Source organism: Pelobates fuscus, chromosome 3, assembly GCF_036172605.1.
Source record: "Pelobates fuscus isolate aPelFus1 chromosome 3, aPelFus1.pri, whole genome shotgun sequence".
Classification (NCBI taxonomy): domain Eukaryota; kingdom Metazoa; phylum Chordata; class Amphibia; order Anura; family Pelobatidae; genus Pelobates; species Pelobates fuscus.
This window is the reverse complement of record NC_086319.1, coordinates 210,421,366-210,443,089: the sequence shown is the minus strand read 5'-3', so window position 1 is coordinate 210,443,089 and position 21,724 is coordinate 210,421,366. Positions and strand designations below refer to the sequence as shown.

General features: G+C 38.3%; 1 protein-coding gene across 2 annotated transcripts in view; it reads right to left on the bottom strand.

The window, feature by feature from the left end:
• Nucleotides 1-21,724, bottom strand: part of ARAP3 (ArfGAP with RhoGAP domain, ankyrin repeat and PH domain 3) — a 137,799-nt gene that overhangs the window by 14,265 nt on the left and 101,810 nt on the right. For both annotated transcript variants that reach the window (XM_063447921.1, XM_063447922.1), the window contains exons 22-30: nucleotides 19,840-19,945; nucleotides 18,426-18,573; nucleotides 15,600-15,668; nucleotides 15,322-15,396; nucleotides 12,625-12,739; nucleotides 4,952-5,080; nucleotides 4,717-4,850; nucleotides 3,313-3,395; nucleotides 1,478-1,513 (exon numbers count right to left, since the gene is read on the bottom strand). In XM_063447921.1, coding sequence (XP_063303991.1) covers nucleotides 1,478-1,513; nucleotides 3,313-3,395; nucleotides 4,717-4,850; nucleotides 4,952-5,080; nucleotides 12,625-12,739; nucleotides 15,322-15,396; nucleotides 15,600-15,668; nucleotides 18,426-18,573; nucleotides 19,840-19,945 — 895 coding nt within the window. The remainder of the gene's footprint in view (nucleotides 1-1,477; nucleotides 1,514-3,312; nucleotides 3,396-4,716; nucleotides 4,851-4,951; nucleotides 5,081-12,624; nucleotides 12,740-15,321; nucleotides 15,397-15,599; nucleotides 15,669-18,425; nucleotides 18,574-19,839; nucleotides 19,946-21,724) is intronic.

Below are 21,724 nucleotides of genomic sequence, written 5' to 3'. Positions count from 1 at the left end.
GATAACAGAAACAGGAATCATTGCCAATTAGGACAATATTAAGTGGATGTTTCCTCGCTTCTGGTTGCTTTGGAAACTCCTGCTACCTTCTGCCATCACAGTCAGTAATTCACTAAAGGCACTGCTGGCAGCTAAAGACTGAAGCTGTGCAAAGGCTTTGCTCTTCGGCTGAAACAGGTGAGCGGGCAATCAATTGCTCACCTACTCCCCTTTTTCACTTTCATCTTTGGTGGTGGTTAAATAATGTTTGTTTTTTCCAGTGTCTTAAAATTTGATTTTCAGACAAACATACACCAACAGTAACATTCTTTCTTGCTCTCACAAACATGTAAGTTACCAATCCATATCACACCTATTATCAGTAAGACCAAAACACAGCCATCCATTCCAGCCTAACTACCATATTACACATACACATCTAGACTGTCAACGAGTGTGTGATGTTGTGGAAATCAGACTGTATGTATTGACTGTACCAAGATAAACATACAATCTAAAGTCCCCAACATAACACACTCACTGATCCATTCAAACAACAGAAGAGGAATTAGATGACTGATGGAAAAGGACTACAATAAGAAACAGAGGAAGATGAGTACGGTGACCAGTGAACTGACCAAGCACCAGTGAAATACAATATACCGGTCCTACTGCTGTACCATGAAGTTTATGCATTTCTGTATTGTTGGTGTATTTTGCTTTAATTATTATTCTTATTTCTTTTTTATTTATGGAACCACAACTATAGAATCTCTTAATAAAAGGGAATTTAAAAAATAAATAAATGATCTGTCTACTGTAGATAGATCACTAATTTGGTATCCTTATGTGTGATTTTTCATAATGAAGGATACTGAATAAGGCATCTATCTACTTTGCAATCTAACATAAGGGATTTCAAATTTAGATGTTTTTGATGTTTTGCAGATAGCTATCTAATTTAGTATTCTTATCCTTATATGGACCTACAATACTTATCAAATAAGAGAGCTATCTAATAAAAAACTCTAAATTAGGGCGCTATTGCCAAAACAGCAAAATGACTGTTTAGACAAGGCTTAACTCCCTAATTAGGTTTTGTACTGGAATTAAATACATAAATAAATAAATAGAGAAATGCCACATAAATGTATCAGCTTCGGAACATGTATCTATCTTTAGTATCTCTTAGAAAACCATTGAAAGATTTGGCAATGTTTGAAGCATACCGTTTATCTAAATGGAAATCTTTAATTGAAACTAATGTCCAAATTTCAGCTAAACCGAATGACCCATTGGCTAAAATTATTTTCAGAGAAAACATTCTTTCTGCCATGCCCACGTTTAACATTCAGCATCAAAAAGAATATTTAAAGAGGCTGCTATTAGTATTTTTGTAGCTTCAGTTATAGTCACTTTTACTTAGGCACACAGACTGCTGCCCTCTAGCGTCTGCAGAGATACAATGCCAGTTTCAGTTGCTTTATAAAGTACTTACAGTTGATGTTTATCCAGGTATAGAGTGAAACCCCACCTGAGAAAAAAATAGAAATACAAGTTAAAATTTGTATAAACCCACATTAAATATGTTTAACAATGCAAAACTAATACACTGGTTACTGAATAGATTGGACTCTGTTCTCAGGAGAAGCAGGCCTGGAGTTACCCTCTCTGCTGCCCCTTTCCTTAATGTGCCCCATATATATATATATAAAGCTTTGTGTGTTTGATTGGATGGATGAATGTGATTAGTTTGGGGTATGTGATTGGTTGGATACATACATATGAGTAGTTTGGAGTATGAATGTATGGTCATTAGGGCTAAGTGGGTGGTGGGATGGCAATAAGTGCAAGGTGTATGTTATGTATCTAAGTGTGTGAATGTGACAGGTTGATTGGGTATGACTGGGAGGTGAGATGGGAGTATCTGACTCGGTGGATAGGGTAATGTGACCATTTCGGAGTCTGTGGCTCAATGGCAATGTGTATGTTGGAGCATATTTGCATGTGAATGTTGGCTGTATTTGTTTAGAGAGCTTTTGCATGCATGCACACACTCTGGGCCGGGCGAGGTGTTGGAGGGTGGAGTGGGGATAGTGGAGTGGGGATAAACAGCCAATTATTGAAATGGGAGGGAGAGCTCACAGGGTGTAAGGGAGGGAGGGGAGAGATATCTGATGACAAACACAAAATATGCACAGAATTAACATTAACATAGGCAGCCGGAAACAGAATTCTGGTTTGCCCAAGTCTTGTATTCTGGAGGTGCAACTAGCCCCCAGCACACAATTAAAAATATTTCATAATGTGGAGTGTTTCAGCACGTACATACTAGTACTTGTCCTAAATGGAAGCTACATAATTATTTATTATTTAGGATTTTGCACATTAATTTTTTTATGCTTCTAGCAGTGCTTTAGCTCTTACAAACAGAAGCCAAGGAATTTGGAAGCCACTCAAGGTTTTCCATATTTTTGATGACTTGCACCACAAATACAATCCATATCAAAGCAGATGGCTTATATCAGCTTAAATGGACACTCAATCAGAATTAAGTTGTTATGGTGGGAGGAAGCCTTCGGGTGCCAACTTACCGTAAGGGATTAAATCGTTTGTGTTAAATCCAGGACCTTATTGTTCTGCCCATCTCTTTCAGCCGTAGACTGAAGTTTGAATCAGGAAGTGCCTTTCAGTGGTGCCCCTGTCCAAGGTATTCTGAATCAAGTTTCAGACTACTGCCAAAGAAGATGGGCATAGATATTGTGTGTTTGTTAACAGTTTAACTCTTTGAGGTAAGCCTGTGCCAGGGACCTCCTTGCACCATAACAACTTAATTCCGATGAAATTGTTATGGTGCCCAGAGTGTTGTTTTAAGTATTAATATCTACAAAACATACATTTAATTAATTGTTAATATTAAAGGAATCCTATATTCACCCAGACCACTTCATCTCAATGTAGAGATCTGGGTGCGGTGTCTCCACATTAGGTCCCCAATGCTCCTTTATGAAGAGCAATGGATTGACATCGGCCAAGGAGGCCATTTGGGTGGGGGAGAGATAAGCAGCACCTAAAGAGCTTCAGCACTGGAAAAAGGTAAGACATTTTTTATTTTATTAAAATAGTATTGGGGATTGGGGACCTGAAAAAGAATAGGGACAGGGGCACTATAGCTTTAGGAATACTGGATCGTATTCCTAACACTATAGTGTTCCTTTAACAATACTAATTTGAAACATAATACATAAACTCAACACACTCCAAAATGTAGTAAAAATAGATTCATCAGAAAAATTAGGTCCATTCTGTTCTATTCTCTCTTGCTGAACTTACTGAGATGGAGGTTTCAACTTTTTTCGAATTCCCATGTAAGCCTTAGCATTTTCAAGTGGCCACTCACGGTCTGGCTTGGCACTCTGCAAAACCAAACCAAAATTCCATAGTAAATTTGACCTACAATCTACATAATCATGAATGTAATATTTGATTAACATTATCCTAAGTGTCTTTAAGATGTTCAGAAGCCAGCACATGTCTCTAATATACAAAGAGCACTCTGTATCACAACATCAATAAAGCAGATATTTTTTACTGCATACATTTTAGGCCACGCTATTCTCATAAATTACAAACAGGATTATTCACTAAAGTAAAAAAAATGTAATGAATTCAAAGTGAATTTAAAATTTAAGGTCACCACAAATGAACTGGAAAAAACATCTCCAAATCAGCTATGCTTTCAGTTCAGCTACTCTAACCTTAAATTTGAAATTCACTTTGAATTCTCACTTTAGTACATAAGCCTGGAAGTGTGAATTTGAGGAATTGAGGTATAAATAGCAATTGGCCAAGCACCACGGACATTTGACATTCAATAGGAATGGAATATTAACTATATTTCCAGGAAAACAGTTTGAAAGTATGTGTGAATATAATGGTGCTTCTTGTACAAATAAATTAACAGATTCTCATATAAAAATATAGCAGCAATGGCACTCTGTGGACACAAAACAAATGTTAAAAAAAACAAAAAAAACCCGACTTCAATATTTAGGTTATATATCCCCCTCCCTCCCCCCACCGTTAATAAACTAAAATGCAAGTACAGTGCTAAAATGTGATATCTATAAATGGTAATGCTTACCTCTGAAAACAGGCAGGTGGAAGTCAGTTATCATATAAATGCAAAAGATAAAAAAGACACAATAGTGCAATAATTCTGAAATAATGGTGAATGTGCAAAAATGCTCACAATATATAGAACCTTTTATATGATACGGCTCTGAATGTAAGCGCTTCTGTGCCCTTTTAGCAGCAACAGTATCTCTTCTGATAATCAATCAGTATCTTCCAGTGAAGATACTAAGTGGTTATCAGAAGAGGTACTGTTGCTGCCAAAAAGGCACAGAAACGCTTACGTTCAGAGCCATAAAGTATAAAAGGTTCTATATATTTTGAGCATATACTATATCCAGGTTTAGGCACATTCTCAATTATTTTAGCATTATTGCACTATTGTGTCTTTTTTCTCTTTTGCATTTATATGAGAACTGACTTCTCAAAGCCTGTTTTCAGGGGTATGCGTTACCGTTTCTAGATATCACTTTTTAGCACTGCACTTGCACTTACAATGTAAGGGTTAGACACTCCCAAGCCAAGTAATAACTCTATAGCTCCCAGTACTGCACATCCATTTTTTTATGGAGATGTTTACTTAGACAAGGCGTTTTGCCATACCTTTTTCTCTTTAAGCACAAGTAGCTTTCGATCCCTGATGACAAAGTATCTGTCTTGAAACTTGCATCCCAGCAGCTTTGGGGACACTTCCCTGCACTTTAACAATCCACATTTAGGAGTTTCTCTTTTTGCACCTAGTATGGGAGCAAGATATGTCACAGTAAGTCAATCACCATGTGAAGATTTAATTTTAGATCCAAAATTATTATTCTATGTTGATCACAAAAAACCCCACCTGTAAAAAGACAGCTTCCTTCACCAATGGGAATCTTCTTCACAAGTAAGAAAGCAGAACTAGGCTCTGCTAACTTGCACCACTGCAGAGCCTGTTCTAGAACCTTTTCCTTTGGATGTAAAGGTCTTTCTGTATAAAAAAGATAATCATATAAATGAAACTGGCATACAAATATGGTTTGGAGTGTGTGAAGTTGTTAAGAAACAAATACATTTTACATTCCATTAATAATCACGCATACTAGTTTTAGACATATATCTAAATTAATGTAATAAGACAATATTTGAAGAGGAACTTGCTTGTGGTCACTGTTCTTATTTTCTCACTCCAATATATACAACTGAAGCATTTACTGGAGGAATGTATAAAACATACACAGCACTTCTGTTTCCAAATGCCAATATTTTCCAGAAAGTGTCATAAGAATGCATGATCATTCAGGCATTCCTTCCAAAAGTCTTGTATGGGATCTGTTTACTCATCTGCAGTGGTTGCCTGTTAAGTTAAAAGATAGTGGTGCACAAGATTCTACCACCAGAATGTGACTTGGTGGGCTTTAGCAATTTAACTTTGTACATAACACACTTCAACAAAAAAAATGTTTTAAAGAGTACCTTTCTCAGCATTAAATTCTCTATGTATCAGGGAATTTTCCAGTACAGCGCTCTATGGTTAATTAGACGGTTTAAATCCCCTGCCTCATGGGACACCTGATAGAAGGTCCATGTTTCAAATATGTTGCGAAAAGTCACTGTCGGTTGCTAGGAGCATATTTAACCACTGTATGTTGGAGATTTCACAGAAGCTTGTAATAAAAGGTATTATTGTGTTTCATCAAACGGGCAGTGGTGGAATTTCCTTCATTGGTGCCAGTTTTATTTTTAGCAGTACTCCACACCACACCCAATGAGAATTTATGGTCTTTGCAACATCATACACTTGTACATACCCATATTTAGGACAAAAACAGCCACTTTAATAATGAATGGCAGCCATAGAAGACAGACCAATACGCAGACCTGTCTGTCAGGGTACCCAGGATTTGTCAATGCAAATCCAATAGGTAATATCGGAAATTGTGTTAGAATAGACTAGGTATGTTTGAGGGATCTATATACAGAAATTAGGAGATTACAAAAATATCTCAAAATCTTTACCATCTGTAGCCATCAATGGAGTGGGGAAGGAAATTGCAGAATTAATCATGATAGCCACAATTTACTTTTTTCCAACCTGAACTTATCATTAGCTTTACCATACCCAGAGACATTTTTTATTGCAACAAATAAGGACACATGCAATGCTGCACAAGTTACCTAAAGGAACACGACAAACACCCTAAGCACTTTAAGTGTTTATGTGTGAAGAGTGTGTCCTCTTTTTTTTCATTTTATAAAAGTGGAGATTTCAGTAGAAAGCACATTTATAAATTAACCTTGCCAAACCTGCTTGGTAATCAGACAACCAATCATGTTACGCTCCTGTTGTTTAGCTAAGTGGAGCTAAACCCAATAACCAGTCAATTGCCCAAAGAACCTGGGCAATTCCTCCGTTTCAGTTTTCATTAGTGTAAGAAAAGTTTTGATGGTAGGATGACAAACAGGTGGATCAAATTTACTCGCAAATTTACTCGCAATCTTAAATCTTAAATCTTTTTTCATAAGCCACAAGAAGATCAACCATTGGAACAAGAGCAGGGTACCATGCATAGATTTAAGATTGCGAGTAAATTTGATCCACCTGTTTGTCATCCTACCATCAAAACTTTTCTTACACTAATGAAAACTGAAACGGAGGAAATAGTAGTCAATCAGCGTCCAACACACTCTAACCTCTCAATGAAACAGAGAGGGATTATCCGACAACTATCTCAAGATGCCTCTATCATAATTCGACCGGCGGATAAAGGAGGGGGAATTGTGATACAAAACTACAAGGATTATGCTCTGGAGATATACAGACAGCTAGAAGACACAAACACCTATCAAGTCCTTAAAGGTGACCCTACGAAAGAGATAGCACAGAAAATTCATGAAACTCTGAAATTTGGATTGACGGCAGGATTCATCGATATACAACTATCACAGTTTCTGGAGAAAAGAAATCCCCGGATACCTGTCATCTACACTCTTCCGAAAATCCATAAGCATTCCTCTAAGCCTCCCGGAAGACCGATTGTATCGGCAGTGGATGGAATTTTAGAGCCTATCGCTAAATACCTGGACTTTTTATTTAAATCACCGGTCTATTCAATTCCTACATGCATAAGAGACACGGCACAATTGATAGAAGAGCTTAAAAAGATAAAATCTGTTAATGAACAAATCACTCTAATCACTCTTGATGTCTCCAGCTTGTACACAGTGATACCCCATGATGGGGGCATTGAGGCTATGAGAGAACTACTATGTGAGACTGAACACTATCGAGGTCCCCCTATAGAGTTCACGTTGGATCTGCTAGCCCTGGCTTTGGAAAATAATTATTTTAGATTCGAAACCAAGTGGTATCTACAAAAAGCGGGGACGTCCATGGGGGCGGCTATGGCCCCCATGTACGCTAACTCATATATGTACCAGTATGAGAGGGAGCACATCCTCACAAAATATTCAGGACACATTCTCAAGTATTTTCGATACATAGATGATATTTTAATTCTATGGAGGGGTGGTCCTGAGGATGCAACAAAATTTGTTGAAAATATTAATGGGTTGGAATCACCAATTAGAGTTACATCAAATATCAGCAGTGAGAAAATACAATACCTTGATCTAGAGATTATACTCGACCAAGGAGTAATAGAATATCAATTATATACTAAACCCACGGACCGAAACACCTTACTTCATTACGAGAGTGCGCATCCTAAACATGTGAGGGACTCTTTGCCTTATTCACAATTTCTGAGAGTGATCAGGAATAACTCTAGGGTTGCCCAGCGCGAAGTACAGTTACAACAAATGTACAACAAATTTTTAATTAGAGGCTACACACGGAAAATTTTGGATAGAGCGCTTAAGAGAGTGAGGGACCACACAACAGAGAAAGCGAAGCAACCAAGTGACAGTAAATCAAGGATCCCTTTCCCGATGACATACAACACTTCCACCACTAGAGTTTGCCAAACAGTGACCAAGAATTGGCATATGATGGAAAAGGACCCTAGCCTCCCGGAAAGCTTCCGTAAGAAACCAATGTTTTCTTACAAAAACAGCAGGAGCCTGAGAAATCTGCTGGTCCACACGAACCCGATTCAAAGTTACATGCCTACCAATAAGAATACCATTAATAACGGATGTGTGAGATGCTTGGGGTGCGTCACATGTGGACACCTCATTCCATGTAAGAGCTTCAATCATCCACACACGGGCCAGGTATTCAAGATTCAACATAGGATAAGTTGCCGAACAGACTTCGTAATATACAAATTATCATGCCCATGTGGACTGAACTATGTGGGCAAGACAGAAACTGCCCTATGTGAACGTATAAGGGGCCACAGGTCGAGCATCCGCCTTGCCTATAGGGATAAAAAGTCGGACAAACCAGTGGCACGCCACTTTTTGGATAAGGGCCATCCTTTAGCAACACTGAAATGTGTAGCGATTGACCATCTTCCTCCTTCTAGAAGAGGAGGCAACAGACAGGAAAAACTGCTACAGAAAGAGACGTGGTGGATCAAAAAATTGGGAACTCTTGCTCCCGATGGACTCAATGAAAAATTATCGTATATCTCTTTTCTTTAAACATATGGGTCCTAATAGGAGATCTTTGTATGAATTTCTTTTCTAATATTACTTTTTAGTCTTAGTGCTGGACCTTTTAAATTTTCACCATTATTGTATATTCGATTATGGTTTTAACTATTTCTAGTTTAGAACACATTGATACATCTTTGTGCATGATAGACTAAAAAACAGATGCTGATTTATGCATCAGTTAATTAGGGTATACCAGAGCCTGGACTCTTCCCCCGTATCCTCTTTCCTAATTTAGGATCACAGTAGAATTTTTTATTTGATAGAAATGGAGATTATTGTCAATAATGACATTCTTCAGTAAATTGAATTATCACAAGTTGTGATAGATGTGGGTATGGTACTGGCCACAGGCTATATGTATATAGTTTTGCACATTATAGCACTAGCACTTTTGATTTTTGTTTTTTCACATTTACCCACCTTTTTGCACATTTCATAGAATACAAGAGACACTGGTAATTAGCGGTCTTGTATTACACGTCCAATAGAAGTCAACTATTGGTGGGTTTGATTATACTTTATTGCACTAAGTTCTTAGTACCTTTTGGATCACTGAGATTATTGATCCTGACCATTTGAGGACAGGTTATAAGGCACACATCAGAGATATTGTTGTTCAAGTTTTTCTATTTACAGTCCGCAGAAATAGACAATTTATCTATTTCATACACGTAATTTTGACTACACATAGTTAGGGAAGGGGGTTTGTTTTGAACATAGAGGATACGGTGATGGGAAGGGAGGATGGTTATATATCCGTGTATTTACATGATGTCATCAAATATTTGATGTGGTATCTGGCCAAATTTCAAACCCGTTCCGGGAATTAACACTAAATCGAAGGTCTGTCTCATACGCATGCGCTTGAATCTCCGTGGTTACAGATAATGCAGGTGCTTGGAGAATAAGCCAATGGGGGAAAGTTAGGCGCGTTGCGTCAATATCACCTTGGCAACCAGCCCGCATACGGAAGTATACAGCGCTCGACGAGACTTTGACCTTAGGTGGTGTTGACCCGTTAGTTCGGTGATCGGAATGACCAGGTATGGCATGCAGGATAGGTGTGTATCCTTGCTGCATGGAGGTATAATATTATCAAGTATTTGGTGTGGGAAATGGACATATTTCAAATCCACATCGGGTAGTGGACACTATATCGAAGTCCTTTGCTTCACACGCATGCGCTTGAACCACCGGTGTTACACGTAACGCTATCGCTGGGAGAGTCAGCCAATGAGTGGAAGCCTGGCGCTTGGCGTCAGACTCACCTTGGCAACCAGTGTATACACGGAAGTAAGCGATGCTTAATGAAACATTGACTGCAGATGGTGTCAGCCCGGGAGTGTGGTAATTGGAATGGCCGGCCCCCATACACAGCTGATCTGTAAGTTTGTTTTGATTGTTGTTCTTATTTAAACACAGTTTCTGCATCATTTGTTTGTTGCTTGCTGTCCTGATGAAAGTTCCCTAGAGGAACTGAAACGTTGACATTTGACTTGGAATAAATAGAAGTTTTTCTACAAATACCTGGGAGTGCTGATTATCGTTTACTTATATTGAATAGTGCAATCGAGCACCGGGTCACTAAAATCGTAAGTAGGAGTGCAAGGCTTCTCTTTTTGTTTATATATATATATATATATATATATATATATATATATATATATATAATTCCCTACTAGACAGACTGGAAGAATAACTGTAATTTTGATAGATTGGTTTCTTGCTATTGATATTTTAGTACAAATTAGCCATCATATCTATTAGAAACAAAACGTTTCAAAGAATATATTTAGTAGATAAATCATACGAAAAGTTTTTTTCTAACCGAATACAATTATCTATGATTCAAACAAATTAAATGAAGGCCATAGTATGTCATTGTTTGAACAACACTGCATCAATAGTATTTCTATGTACCGTATTTTTCGCTCCATAAGACGCACTTTTTTCCCCTCAAAAGTGAGGGGAAATGTCTGTGCGTCTTATGGAGCGAATATGAAGCTTTACTTACCTGTCTTGCAGCGTTGGCCGGCAGCACAGGGCGCACCGCGGTAGTGGAACTTGAATTTCATGTTCTGGTTTCCGGCGGGACTGAAAGGAAGTGTGCACAAGCTGAGTGCGCACTTCCTTTCAGTCCCGCCGGAAACCAGAACATGAAATTCACGTTCCACTACCGCGGTGCGCCCTGTGCTGCCGGCCAACGCTACAAGACAGGTAAGTAATAATGGGACAAGGGGAGGGGGACAGTATGGGAGAGAAGAATATGGGGAGGGGGATGAAGTCTATGGGGAGGGGGATGAAGTCTATGGGGAGGGGGAGGGGGATGAAGTCTATGGGGAAGGGGAGGGGGATGAAGTCTATGGGGAGGGGGATGAAGTCTATGGGGAGGGAGAGGGGGATGAAGTCTATGGGGAGGGAGAGTGGGATGAAGTCTATGGGGAGGGGGAGGGGGATGAAGTCTATGGGGAGGGGGGGTGAAGTCTATGGGGAGGGGGGGGTGAAGTCTATGGGGAGGGGGGGGGGTGAAGTCTATGGGGAGGGGGGGATGAAGTCTATGGGGAGGGGGGGATGAAGTCTATGGGGAGGGGGGTGAAGTCTATGGGGAGGGGGGGATGAAGTCTATGGGGAGGGGGGGATGAAGTCTATGGGGGGGGGATGAAGTCTATGGGGGGGATGAAGTCTATGGGGAGGGGGGGATGAAGTCTATGGGGGGGATGAAGTCTATGGGGAGGGGGGGGAGATGAAGTCTATGGGGAGGGGGGGAGATGAAGTCTATGGGGAGGGGGGGAGATGAAGTCTATGGGGGAGGGGGTGGATGAAGTCTATGGGGAGGGGGTGGATGAAGTCTATGGGGAGGGGGTGGATGAAGTCTATGGGGAGGGGGTGGATGAAGACTATGGGGAGGGGGTGAGTGAAGACTATGGGAGAGAGGAGAAGACTATGGGAGGGGGGGACACTATGGGACAGGGGAGAAAAAAAATATTCTGTACAAACTGTCCCATAGTAAGAAACACTATGGGACAGTTTGTTCACAATATTTTTTTTCTGGGTTTCTTCCTCAAAAAACTAGGTGCGTCTTATGGTGAGGTGCGTCTTATGGAGCGAAAAATACGGTACTTTTGGTTTTATCTTAGGAGGTGCAATTGATATCAGTGTATTTTTGTAATTTGTAAAATTGTACATGTTTTGAGACTATATTTTGCATCACTCTTATTTTTATCTTAGTTATGAATGCAGTAAAACTTAAATAAAAGTGTATTCACTCAGGTGCCTATCCTGGGCCCCCATCCAGAGCAATACAAGCAATGATGCTTAAGAAAAGAAGCCCATCTGGATAATGTAGTGCTGTTCAGTATCCTAACTGTGTTGCACTGAAAATTAGCGACACAATGAGCAATGCACTAGATCAATTTGCTAGTTCCCCTTGCACTAGTGTTGCAATGCTTTGGGGATGTTATGTCATTACCACATAGGAATGGAAGGAGAGCCTGCAGCTGGTTTTAACAAACTCCCCTGGACTCTAACGAATTCAGCTTTCTGCTTCAAAAAGGTAGATGAACTGTAGGGTGTTTAAAAACAACATATATAGTGTGTAATTTGATGTTTGCGAGTGTGTATGTGTGTAACTACATAAATTGAAAGTGTGTACCTATTTGTGTGACTGCCACAATGTACCTACCTGCACGTCTGCCTGCTAGTGTGTAGTGGTTAGTTTCAATTGAATGCTTTTTTTTGTGTGTGTCTGAGAGTATGAGTCTTTGCATATGTGTAGCAGTGTTTATCTGTGTGTGTGCATAGGCATGTCTGGGAGAATATGTCTGTGGGGCAAACTGTTATGTAAGGTGCTTCAAGATTTGTGATGATAGTCATTTGCTCATCTGATGTTTCGTAGACTTGACTGAATCTTACCTAGTTCACCATTTTCAAACACTTCAAAGGTCAGCCAGATGTCTGTGCTTCCTGAAACATTCCGCATATCTAGGACCTGATTGGTTAACTCCTCTGCTGTCATTACTGGAGACACCTAAAATTCAACGATTAAAGATGTCGAATCAATACCAAGCTAAATATGATCTGGAAAGTGCTAACATATTTAGATTCTCGAGATCACAGCACATCCATTCAGTCTGTACAAAGTTACCAGTATGTACAGTAAACATACCACTGATACTTGATGTGTCAGCCCAAACAAAAACAAAAAGCAGAACATTTTATATCATAGCTATCTATTAGTCAGAATACATCTAGCTCATATATTATCGTTAGTAGCCAGAACATTTACAGATTAAAAAAATAATCTAATGACAGTCCTGTCTTTTAATATACACAGATTTCCTTTGGCAATAAATATACACCCGAGGCCATGATTTTTACATATTATTTGATCTTTGATCTTCCTTTAACATTGTTACAAATATGCTGAATTTCTGTTTAAACTTAATTTGTTTTACTTGCAAATAGCAGGAAAGGATAGCTATAGAAAATATACAGTTGCAAGAAAAAGTATGTGAACCCTTTGGAATTATATGGGTTTCTGCACAAATTGGTCATAAAATGTGATCTGATCATCATCTAAGTCACAACAATAGACAATCACAGTCTGCTTAAACTAATATCACACAATGAATGAAATGTTGCCATGTTTTTATTGAACACACCATGTAAACATTCACAGTGCAGGTGGAAAAAGTATGTGAACCCTTGGATTTAATAACTGGTTGAACCTCCTCTGGCAGCAATAACTTCAACCAAACATTTCCTGTAGTTGCAGATCAGATGTGCACAACGGTCAGGAGTAATTCTTGACCATTCCTCTTTACAGGACTGTTTCAGTTCAGCAATATTCTTGGGATGTCTGGTGTGAATCGCTTTCTTGAGGTCATGCCACAGAATCTCAATCGGGTTGAGGTCAGGACTCTGACTGGGCCACTTCAGAAGGCGTATTTTCTTCTGTTTAAGCCATTCTGTTGTTGATTTACTTCTATGCTTTGGGTCATTGTCCTGTTGCAACACCCATCTTCTGTTGAACTTCAGCTGGTAGAGAGATGGCCTTAAGTTCTCCTGCAAAATGTCTTGATAAACCTGGGAATTAATTTTTCATTCGATGATAGCAATCCGTCCAGGCCCTGATGCAGCAAAGCAGCCCCAAACCATGATGCCCCGACCACCATACTTCACAGTTGGGATGAGGTTTTGATGTTGGTGCGCTGTGTCTCTTTTTCGCCACACATAGTGTTGTGTGTTTCTTCCAAACAACTCAACTTTAGTTTCATCTGTCCACAGAATATTTTGCCAGTACTGCTACATTCAGGTGATCTTATGCAAACTGTAAACGTGCAGCAATGTTTTGTTTGGACAGCAGTGGCTTCCTCTGTGGTATCCTCCAATGAAATCCATTCTTGTTTATTGTTTTACGTATTGAAGATTCGCTAACAGGGATGTTAGCATTTGCCAGTGACTTTTGTAAGTCTTTAGCTGACACTCTAGGATTCTTCTTCACCTCATTGAGCAGTCTGCGCTGTGCTCTTGCAGTCATCTTTACATGGATGGCCACTCCTAGGGAGAGTAGCAGCAGTGCTGAACTTTCTCCATTTATAGACAATTTGTCTTACCGTGGACTGATGAACCGCAAGGTTTTTGGAGATACTTTTATAACCGTTTCCAGCTTTATGCAAGTCAACAATTCTTAATTGTAGGTCTTCTGAGAGCTCTTTTGTGTGAGGCATCATTCACATCAGGCAATGCTTCTTGTGAAAAGCAAACCCAAAACCGGTGTGTGTTTTTTATAGGGCATGGCAGCTGTAACCAACACCTCCAATCTCATCTCATTGATTGGACTCCAGTTGGCTGACATCTCACTCCAATTAGCTATTGGAGATGCCATTAGTCTAGGGGTTCACATAATTTTTCAACCTGCACTGTGAATGTTTACATGGTGTGTTCAATAAAAACATGGCAACATTTCATTCTTTGTGTGTTTTTAGTTTAAGTAGACTGTGATTGTCTATTGTTGTGACTTAGATGATGATCAGATCACGTTTTATGACCAATTTGTGCAGAAATCCACATCATTTCAAAGGGTTCACATATTTTTTCTTGCAACTGTATGTGTGTGTTTTTCTTTATAGCCTTTTGTAAACGGCTAATATGCAAATGGAGCTTGAACTTCATCCTAAAAAATTTAAGTTTGGGATCATCTCATGTGAGTGCAGTAACACTCGTAGGGCTATTTACTAAAGTGAGAATTTAAAGTGAATTTAAAATGTAAGGCTAAAAAGACAGAACTGGAAAACTTCTCTAAGTCAGCCACACTTCCAGCAAGCTACTTTGGCCTAAAATCTGTATATAGGGCAGAAATATATAATTCAACAACCATATTTACTATACTAATACGGTATCAATAGTGAAGTCAATTTAAAAAAAAAGAAAAAGAAATGTATACCATCATATTTTTGCAACATACCAATTGTGGAAATATATTTAAATGAGATAAACGCAATGCCACACATACAGCACAGACGCCTGTGGTTCTACCACAGATCTATACTGAATCTGTTGTTTTAACGCAGAACTGACACTATTAAACATGGCTTGAAAACTACTGACCTTTAGGGTGACACAGCAGTCTGGCAGTTTCTTTTCCAAGTAAACTTCAATAATAAGGTCACCAGCTTGTGACAACTGTCAGGTGAAAAACAAAGGTTGATACATACATGTTTTAGGTAATGTAATATCTACTGTAGTGAAATAATCGTGCGATGAAATTTGCATTGTACACTTCATTATATACTACACATTTTTTTTCCCTTTACATATGTTCCACGTTAACAAAAAAATAGCTGTGAGTATATAGCAGGCTTAAATCTGTGCAACGTGATTCTTACCTGAACATCTTTCCAGGTGGTAATCAAACTGTTTTCTAAATCCATCTGTGTCACATGCTCCTCGTCAATCTGAAAATAGAAAACAAAAATAAAGTTTTGTTCAATTTATGGTACTGATATGTCGACCAGTGTGATAACTAAAAATGCCTCATTGACTAAGCATATTTTGTTATTTAAAGAGAGTTTGCACACTTTAAATTAAGATAAATGATACAAAGATTTACATTTGATGTCTCCACTTAATCGTTCATATACAGAATGGTGTATTTGCATGCATGCACAGAAGGGCTGGACATTTTTTTTTCTAGTATCAAGTACAAGCAAATGGCTTTTTTTCACACTCAAGATTCTGTGATCCAGAAAATATTTCACTAGTTCTGTCTAGGCCTGGAAAACATTGAGATTGCAAGTCACAAGCTTAAGTACAACACAGTACAACCTAACTCCTGCAGTACTTTGTTGACAGATATCACATTGGATAAATAGAGAAAATGGGGGTGGCCGAACCAATCAAAGAGGACAGAACAGGGGGTAACCCTAATGGTAAGTATGAGACAAAAGGAAAGAGGAGATCTGTCCTATAAAGTATATCGTAATATACACAGTGTGGAAAGAAACAGTTAAAAGATAACCTTTATTTCATCAATAGAGTGATAATAGAGAAAACTTAACGAAAAAGGATAAAAGGGAGGTATGGTAAGACACACTCAAATAAGAGAAAGGTGTGTCAAGCCAAAACTCAATGATATACTGTTGCCCTACGGACGCCAAAAGGGCAGTATATTACGCTTACAGAGGTTAATCTGTGTGCTCGTTGCCCATGCCTAAGGAGTTTCTAATAGACTGTTGGTAGGTAGTTGAAATAGCTATAATACCCGAGAAACAGATAAGGCAGGCAACGAAAAAGATAATATTGTAGATGTAGTGTCGTAGTGGCAGCAAAAAAATAATAATAATAAATAAATAATAATAATGATACCAATACCCTATAGTAACAAAATGTATCCGAAAGTAAGTCTCTTTCGGAGAGCAATAGTGTCATCCACAGATGCCGTACAGTAACAAAAAAGTATCAAAAGTGATAAGTCTCTAGCCATGGGCCATAGCCGGTTCAATGAAATATATATAGACGACACAAGTGATACTGGGTGCAATGATACAGTATCAAAAAATATATCCAAGAGACGGTCCCTAGCTAGAAGCAGTAACCAGTGATTGGCAATATAGAGGAGACAAGTGTTACTAGGTAGTGGTATAGTCAAGGGAGAGAAGGGAGCAGTAATCCAATTGGAAAAACGTCAGATAAAGGCACATCTCCCTCAGAATACAAATATAAATAGAAATAACCATAGACAGTCTTGTCAGCTTATCAATCCAATCCCTAATAATTACCGCCGTGGAGCAATCAGTGGCGGTAACTCAATCTAAGGTGCCTCTTGTCCTGACCAATAAGTCCTAATCCTACAACTAGTCGATGTGTATATAGTGGACTTCAAAATGATGGTGCAGGAAAGGTAGAATGGCGCCTTCGTGGGCACCAGGTATAGTAAAGTGGCAGGAGAGGAGGAGGGAAGGAAGGTATATACTAAAGTGACAAACAGTATGTCCTGTTTTCAATAAAAGTTCCCTTGAAATGGTACGTAGTACCCTGATTGATGTTCAAGGTTCCCGTCCACTCAGACAGTCAATTATAGTCCCCTATGATTTGAAGAGCAAACAGGTTGCTACCTGATAATGCAACCGAAGTTAATCGTGCTCTTCAACCTGGAGAAAAAAATATTAGGGATAGGATTGATAAGCTGACAAGACTGTCTATGGTTATTTCTATTTATATTTGTATTCTGAGGGAGATGTGCCTTTATCTGAAGTTTTTCCAATTGGATTACTGCTCCCTTCTCTCCCTTGACTATACCACTACCTAGTAACACTTGTCTCCTCTATATTGCCAATCACTGGTTACTGCTTCTAGCTAGGGACCGTCTCTTGGATATATTTTTTGATACTGTATCATTGCACCCAGTATCACTTGTGTCGTCTATATATATTTCATTGAACCGGCTATGGCCCATGGCTAGAGACTTATCACTTTTGATACTTTTTTGTTACTGTACGGCATCTGTGGATGACACTATTGCTCTCCGAAAGAGACTTACTTTCGGATACATTTTGTTACTATAGGGTATTGGTATCATTATTATTATTTATTTATTATTATTATTTTTTTGCTGCCACTACGACACTACATCTACAATATTATCTTTTTCGTTGCCTGCCTTATCTGTTTCTCGGGTATTATAGCTATTTCAACTACCTACCAACAGTCTATTAGAAACTCCTTAGGCATGGGCAACGAGCACACAGATTAACCTCTGTATGCGTAATATACTGCCCTTTTGGCGTTCCTAGGGCAACAGTATATCATTGAGTTTTGGCTTGACACACCTTTCTCTTATTTGAGTGTGTCTTACCATACCTCCCTTTTATTCTTTTTCGTTAAGTTTTCTCTATTATCACTCTATTGATGAAATAAAGGTTATCTTTTAACTGTTTCTTTCCACACTGTGTATATTACGATATACTTTATAGGACAGATCTCCTCTTTCCTTTTGTCAGATATCACATTGGTGCTCAAGTAGCTTTAATTAGAAGAGGGCTATTCTTCTATGCATGCAGACATTGCATGCATGCATACATGGCTATATGCATAATGTAAATTTACTTTTCTGCTTCTTTTTCTTTTAATTTTCACTTACATTAATTTCTTATCTATGCACTTAAAAAACTGCAATGTCTTAATGCCTTTGATCTACTCCAAGGAGCACTTACACCGAATACACAAGCATAGTTGTCAATTAGGTCCTCCATCACCTTCACCTCGTGCTCCCCCTTCCCATCTGTCTGAAATAGGCTAGGAGCAAATAATAGTGCAAGATTCTTGGTACACATCTGGTTTAAATCTGCACATTTCTGAACACTGGGAGAGAAAAATAAGGAAAAGGTACAGCTATTAGATAAGGAGCTATGTAGGATACTGAAATTAATTGGTTTTAATGGTTGGAAGAAAAGATTGTAAACAGGGACAGTTGGAGACAAAACTCATATTTATCATAATTTTATCAAAACCATGGAACATTATCAGTCTGTTTACTGAAATACACCCCATGATGTACTGGGAAAAAAATCAGATTAGGTACCATGTAAATTAATCAAATGTTTTTGGTTTTATCACAGTTGGAAATAAGTTTAGAAAAAAATGCGCATAAGTAACACAAAAATATTCCACTTAAGACTGTTAAACTGACATTGCCAGTTCAGAAAATAAAGGCTGACCAGGTCCTCCCAGGTCTTTATAACCCCTCTGGATGAGACTAGTTTAAAGTGGAACTTGTGTAGGTTTTTTAATGATTGTTGTTTTGTTGTTCTAACATTTTATTCTTAAAGGAATACTATAGGGTCAGAAAAACAAACACGTATTCCTGACCCTATAGTGTTCTGTTAGGACGAAATTCGGTAGTATTTCGGTAGTCTAAATGACAGGACGTTCGGGAATACTGACAGGAAGCATCGTGATCGCAAGATCACGGAGGAAAGGTAAGAATTGTGGGAAAATTTCTCTGACCACAGGAAACTGAGCACACTTTGCTCCTCCGCTGGTTAGAGATGGTCAGGCGTAGGAAACCTCCATAAGACAAAGTAGTAGCTACTTTGTCTTAAGTTTTAAAGAAAACTAGAGCAGATAGGAGGAAATGAAGAGCAGATCCTGACAGAAGGAGAGAAGAGGAAGCGATTAGAGAAAGGTAAGTTCGGCATGACAGTGCCGCTTTAAATAGCTGTAAAACTGACCTTTATTCCAGGGCCATGTGGGTCTCAGAAAAGGAGGCAGGATGGGGCCAGCAACTGTGATAATGTCCCTTTTCCTTTACTTACTGCCTCCCACAATCTATTGGGGTGACACAAACTCTGGGCCTTGACAACATTGTGAGTGGGACATCAACCATATCTTTGTTACAAGATCTAAATAAAGTTTAAACATATGCCTGGTTGCACAAGAAACCTATCTTATGTCATAGGTTCTCATTGTAATGGCATGTGTAACCAAAGTATCAAAATGAGTTGTGAAAAGCCGAAAGGACAAGCAATTAAAATACTGCCTGTTTTTAGTCTTCTACACATATAACCTCGTTTGTTAAACATCTTCTATCTCCTAAGCCAAATTGTATCAACTGATTAGGTGTTTTACCGGTAAAGATGACCAATTAGTGCAGTCAGTGTAGCTCTGTTGACCTTTGGAAGCTGGTTAATTAATTCCATGTACTTCTCCAACCTCTTGGATTTTTCTGAGTGTTCTGTGATGGCAATAAAATCAGTCAACTAATATTAAAACAGCTAAACAAATTATTTAAATTATAACATAATGCAAATTACAGTTGTTGCCCGTTCTACACAAATGTACTACATTTATTGGTTGTTAGATGAGCTGCAGTTTCTAGTTTTATATTACTTAAAATTCTATATCTTAATAGCAAGAAAATATATTGCATACTGTGGAAGCTTCATTGTGAATAGCAATATGAAATGAACAGTATGCAACTTGCAATGAACTGAGGCTTATTAGATGTGCTCAACACTGCTGGCAGAGAAATACATAGAAGAAGATTGTAAGCAAGAGAATGGGGGATGGGTATGCGCCACTGTGTACAACAGATAATGATATTAAGTCCAATGGGATCTATATCGTTGTGTCCAAAGTTCTACTTTATACGATATCCAAAAGATGTCAATGACATGGAGGATAATCCAATTTTATAAAAAATGGAAGAGTTCTTACTTACAGTTGACAGAGCTTAATCCAGCTCTGGCGTGAATGGCTTGCAGCAGTATTATCCCCGCTTGCAGGATATACGGTAAGTGTCCTCTTCTATGTAGTGGCAGGTAACCAAGTTGAAAATAAAAATGGAAACAATAATGGTGCAGTATGTTACACACATGCGATAAAAGATATAAAATATAATAGATACACTCACATTCGGTAGAGCTTCAGCTAGCTCTAGTTTGTTAGGCGTGCAGCGGTATAATCCCCGCTTGTAGGATATGGGATGAGTGATCTTGACGCGAATATCAGTAGCTTGGAGAGAAGATAAAACAGCGATAGTGCTCTCAATAAAATCTTTGGTGATAAAATAAAATAAGAAAATATACTCACAATATATAGGGCAGACTAACTGCTCTATGTAACAGCGTAGGTGGTATAATTCCCACCTAGGATTCTTTGGAGTATTATATCCAGGAAATAAAAATAATAAAAGAAGTATACGGTATAAAATATATATAAAAGCCAGGTAGCAGTAAAAGATGATGGTTTCAATGTAAAAATGACCAAAATCTTTTTATTAACAGTATATAAAAGCAGTAAAAGTATCCAAACGCAATTCACCAATATAAGGCTTTATCAATGGATAGCAAACTTTGCTATCCATTGATAAAGCCTTATATTGGTGAAACGCGTTTGGATACTTTTACTGCTTTTATATACTGTTAATAAAAATATTTTGGTCATTTTTACGTTGAAATCATCATCTTTTACTTCTACCTGGCTTTTATATATATTTTATACCGTATACTTCTTTTATTATTTTTATTTCCTGGATATAATACTCCAAACTTTGCTATCCATTGATAAAGCCTTATATTGGTGAAACGCGTTTGGATTCTTTTACTGCTTTTATATACTGTTAATAAAAAGATTTTGGTCATTTTTACGTTGAAACCATCATCTTTTACTACTACCTGGCTTTTATATATATTTTATACCGTATACTTCTTTTATTATTTTTATTTCCTGGATATAATACTCCAAAGAATCCTAGGTGGGGATTATACCACCTACGCTGTTACATAGAGCAGTTCGTCTGCCCTATATATTGTGAGTATATTTTCTTATTTTATTTTATCACCAAAGATTTTATTGAGAGCACTATCGCTGTTTTATCTTCTCTCCGAGCTACTGATATTCGCGTCAAGATCACTCATTCCATATCCTACAAGCGGGGATTATACCGCTGCACGCCTAACAAACTAGAGCTAGCTGAAGCTCTACAGAATGTGAGTGTATCTATTATATTTTA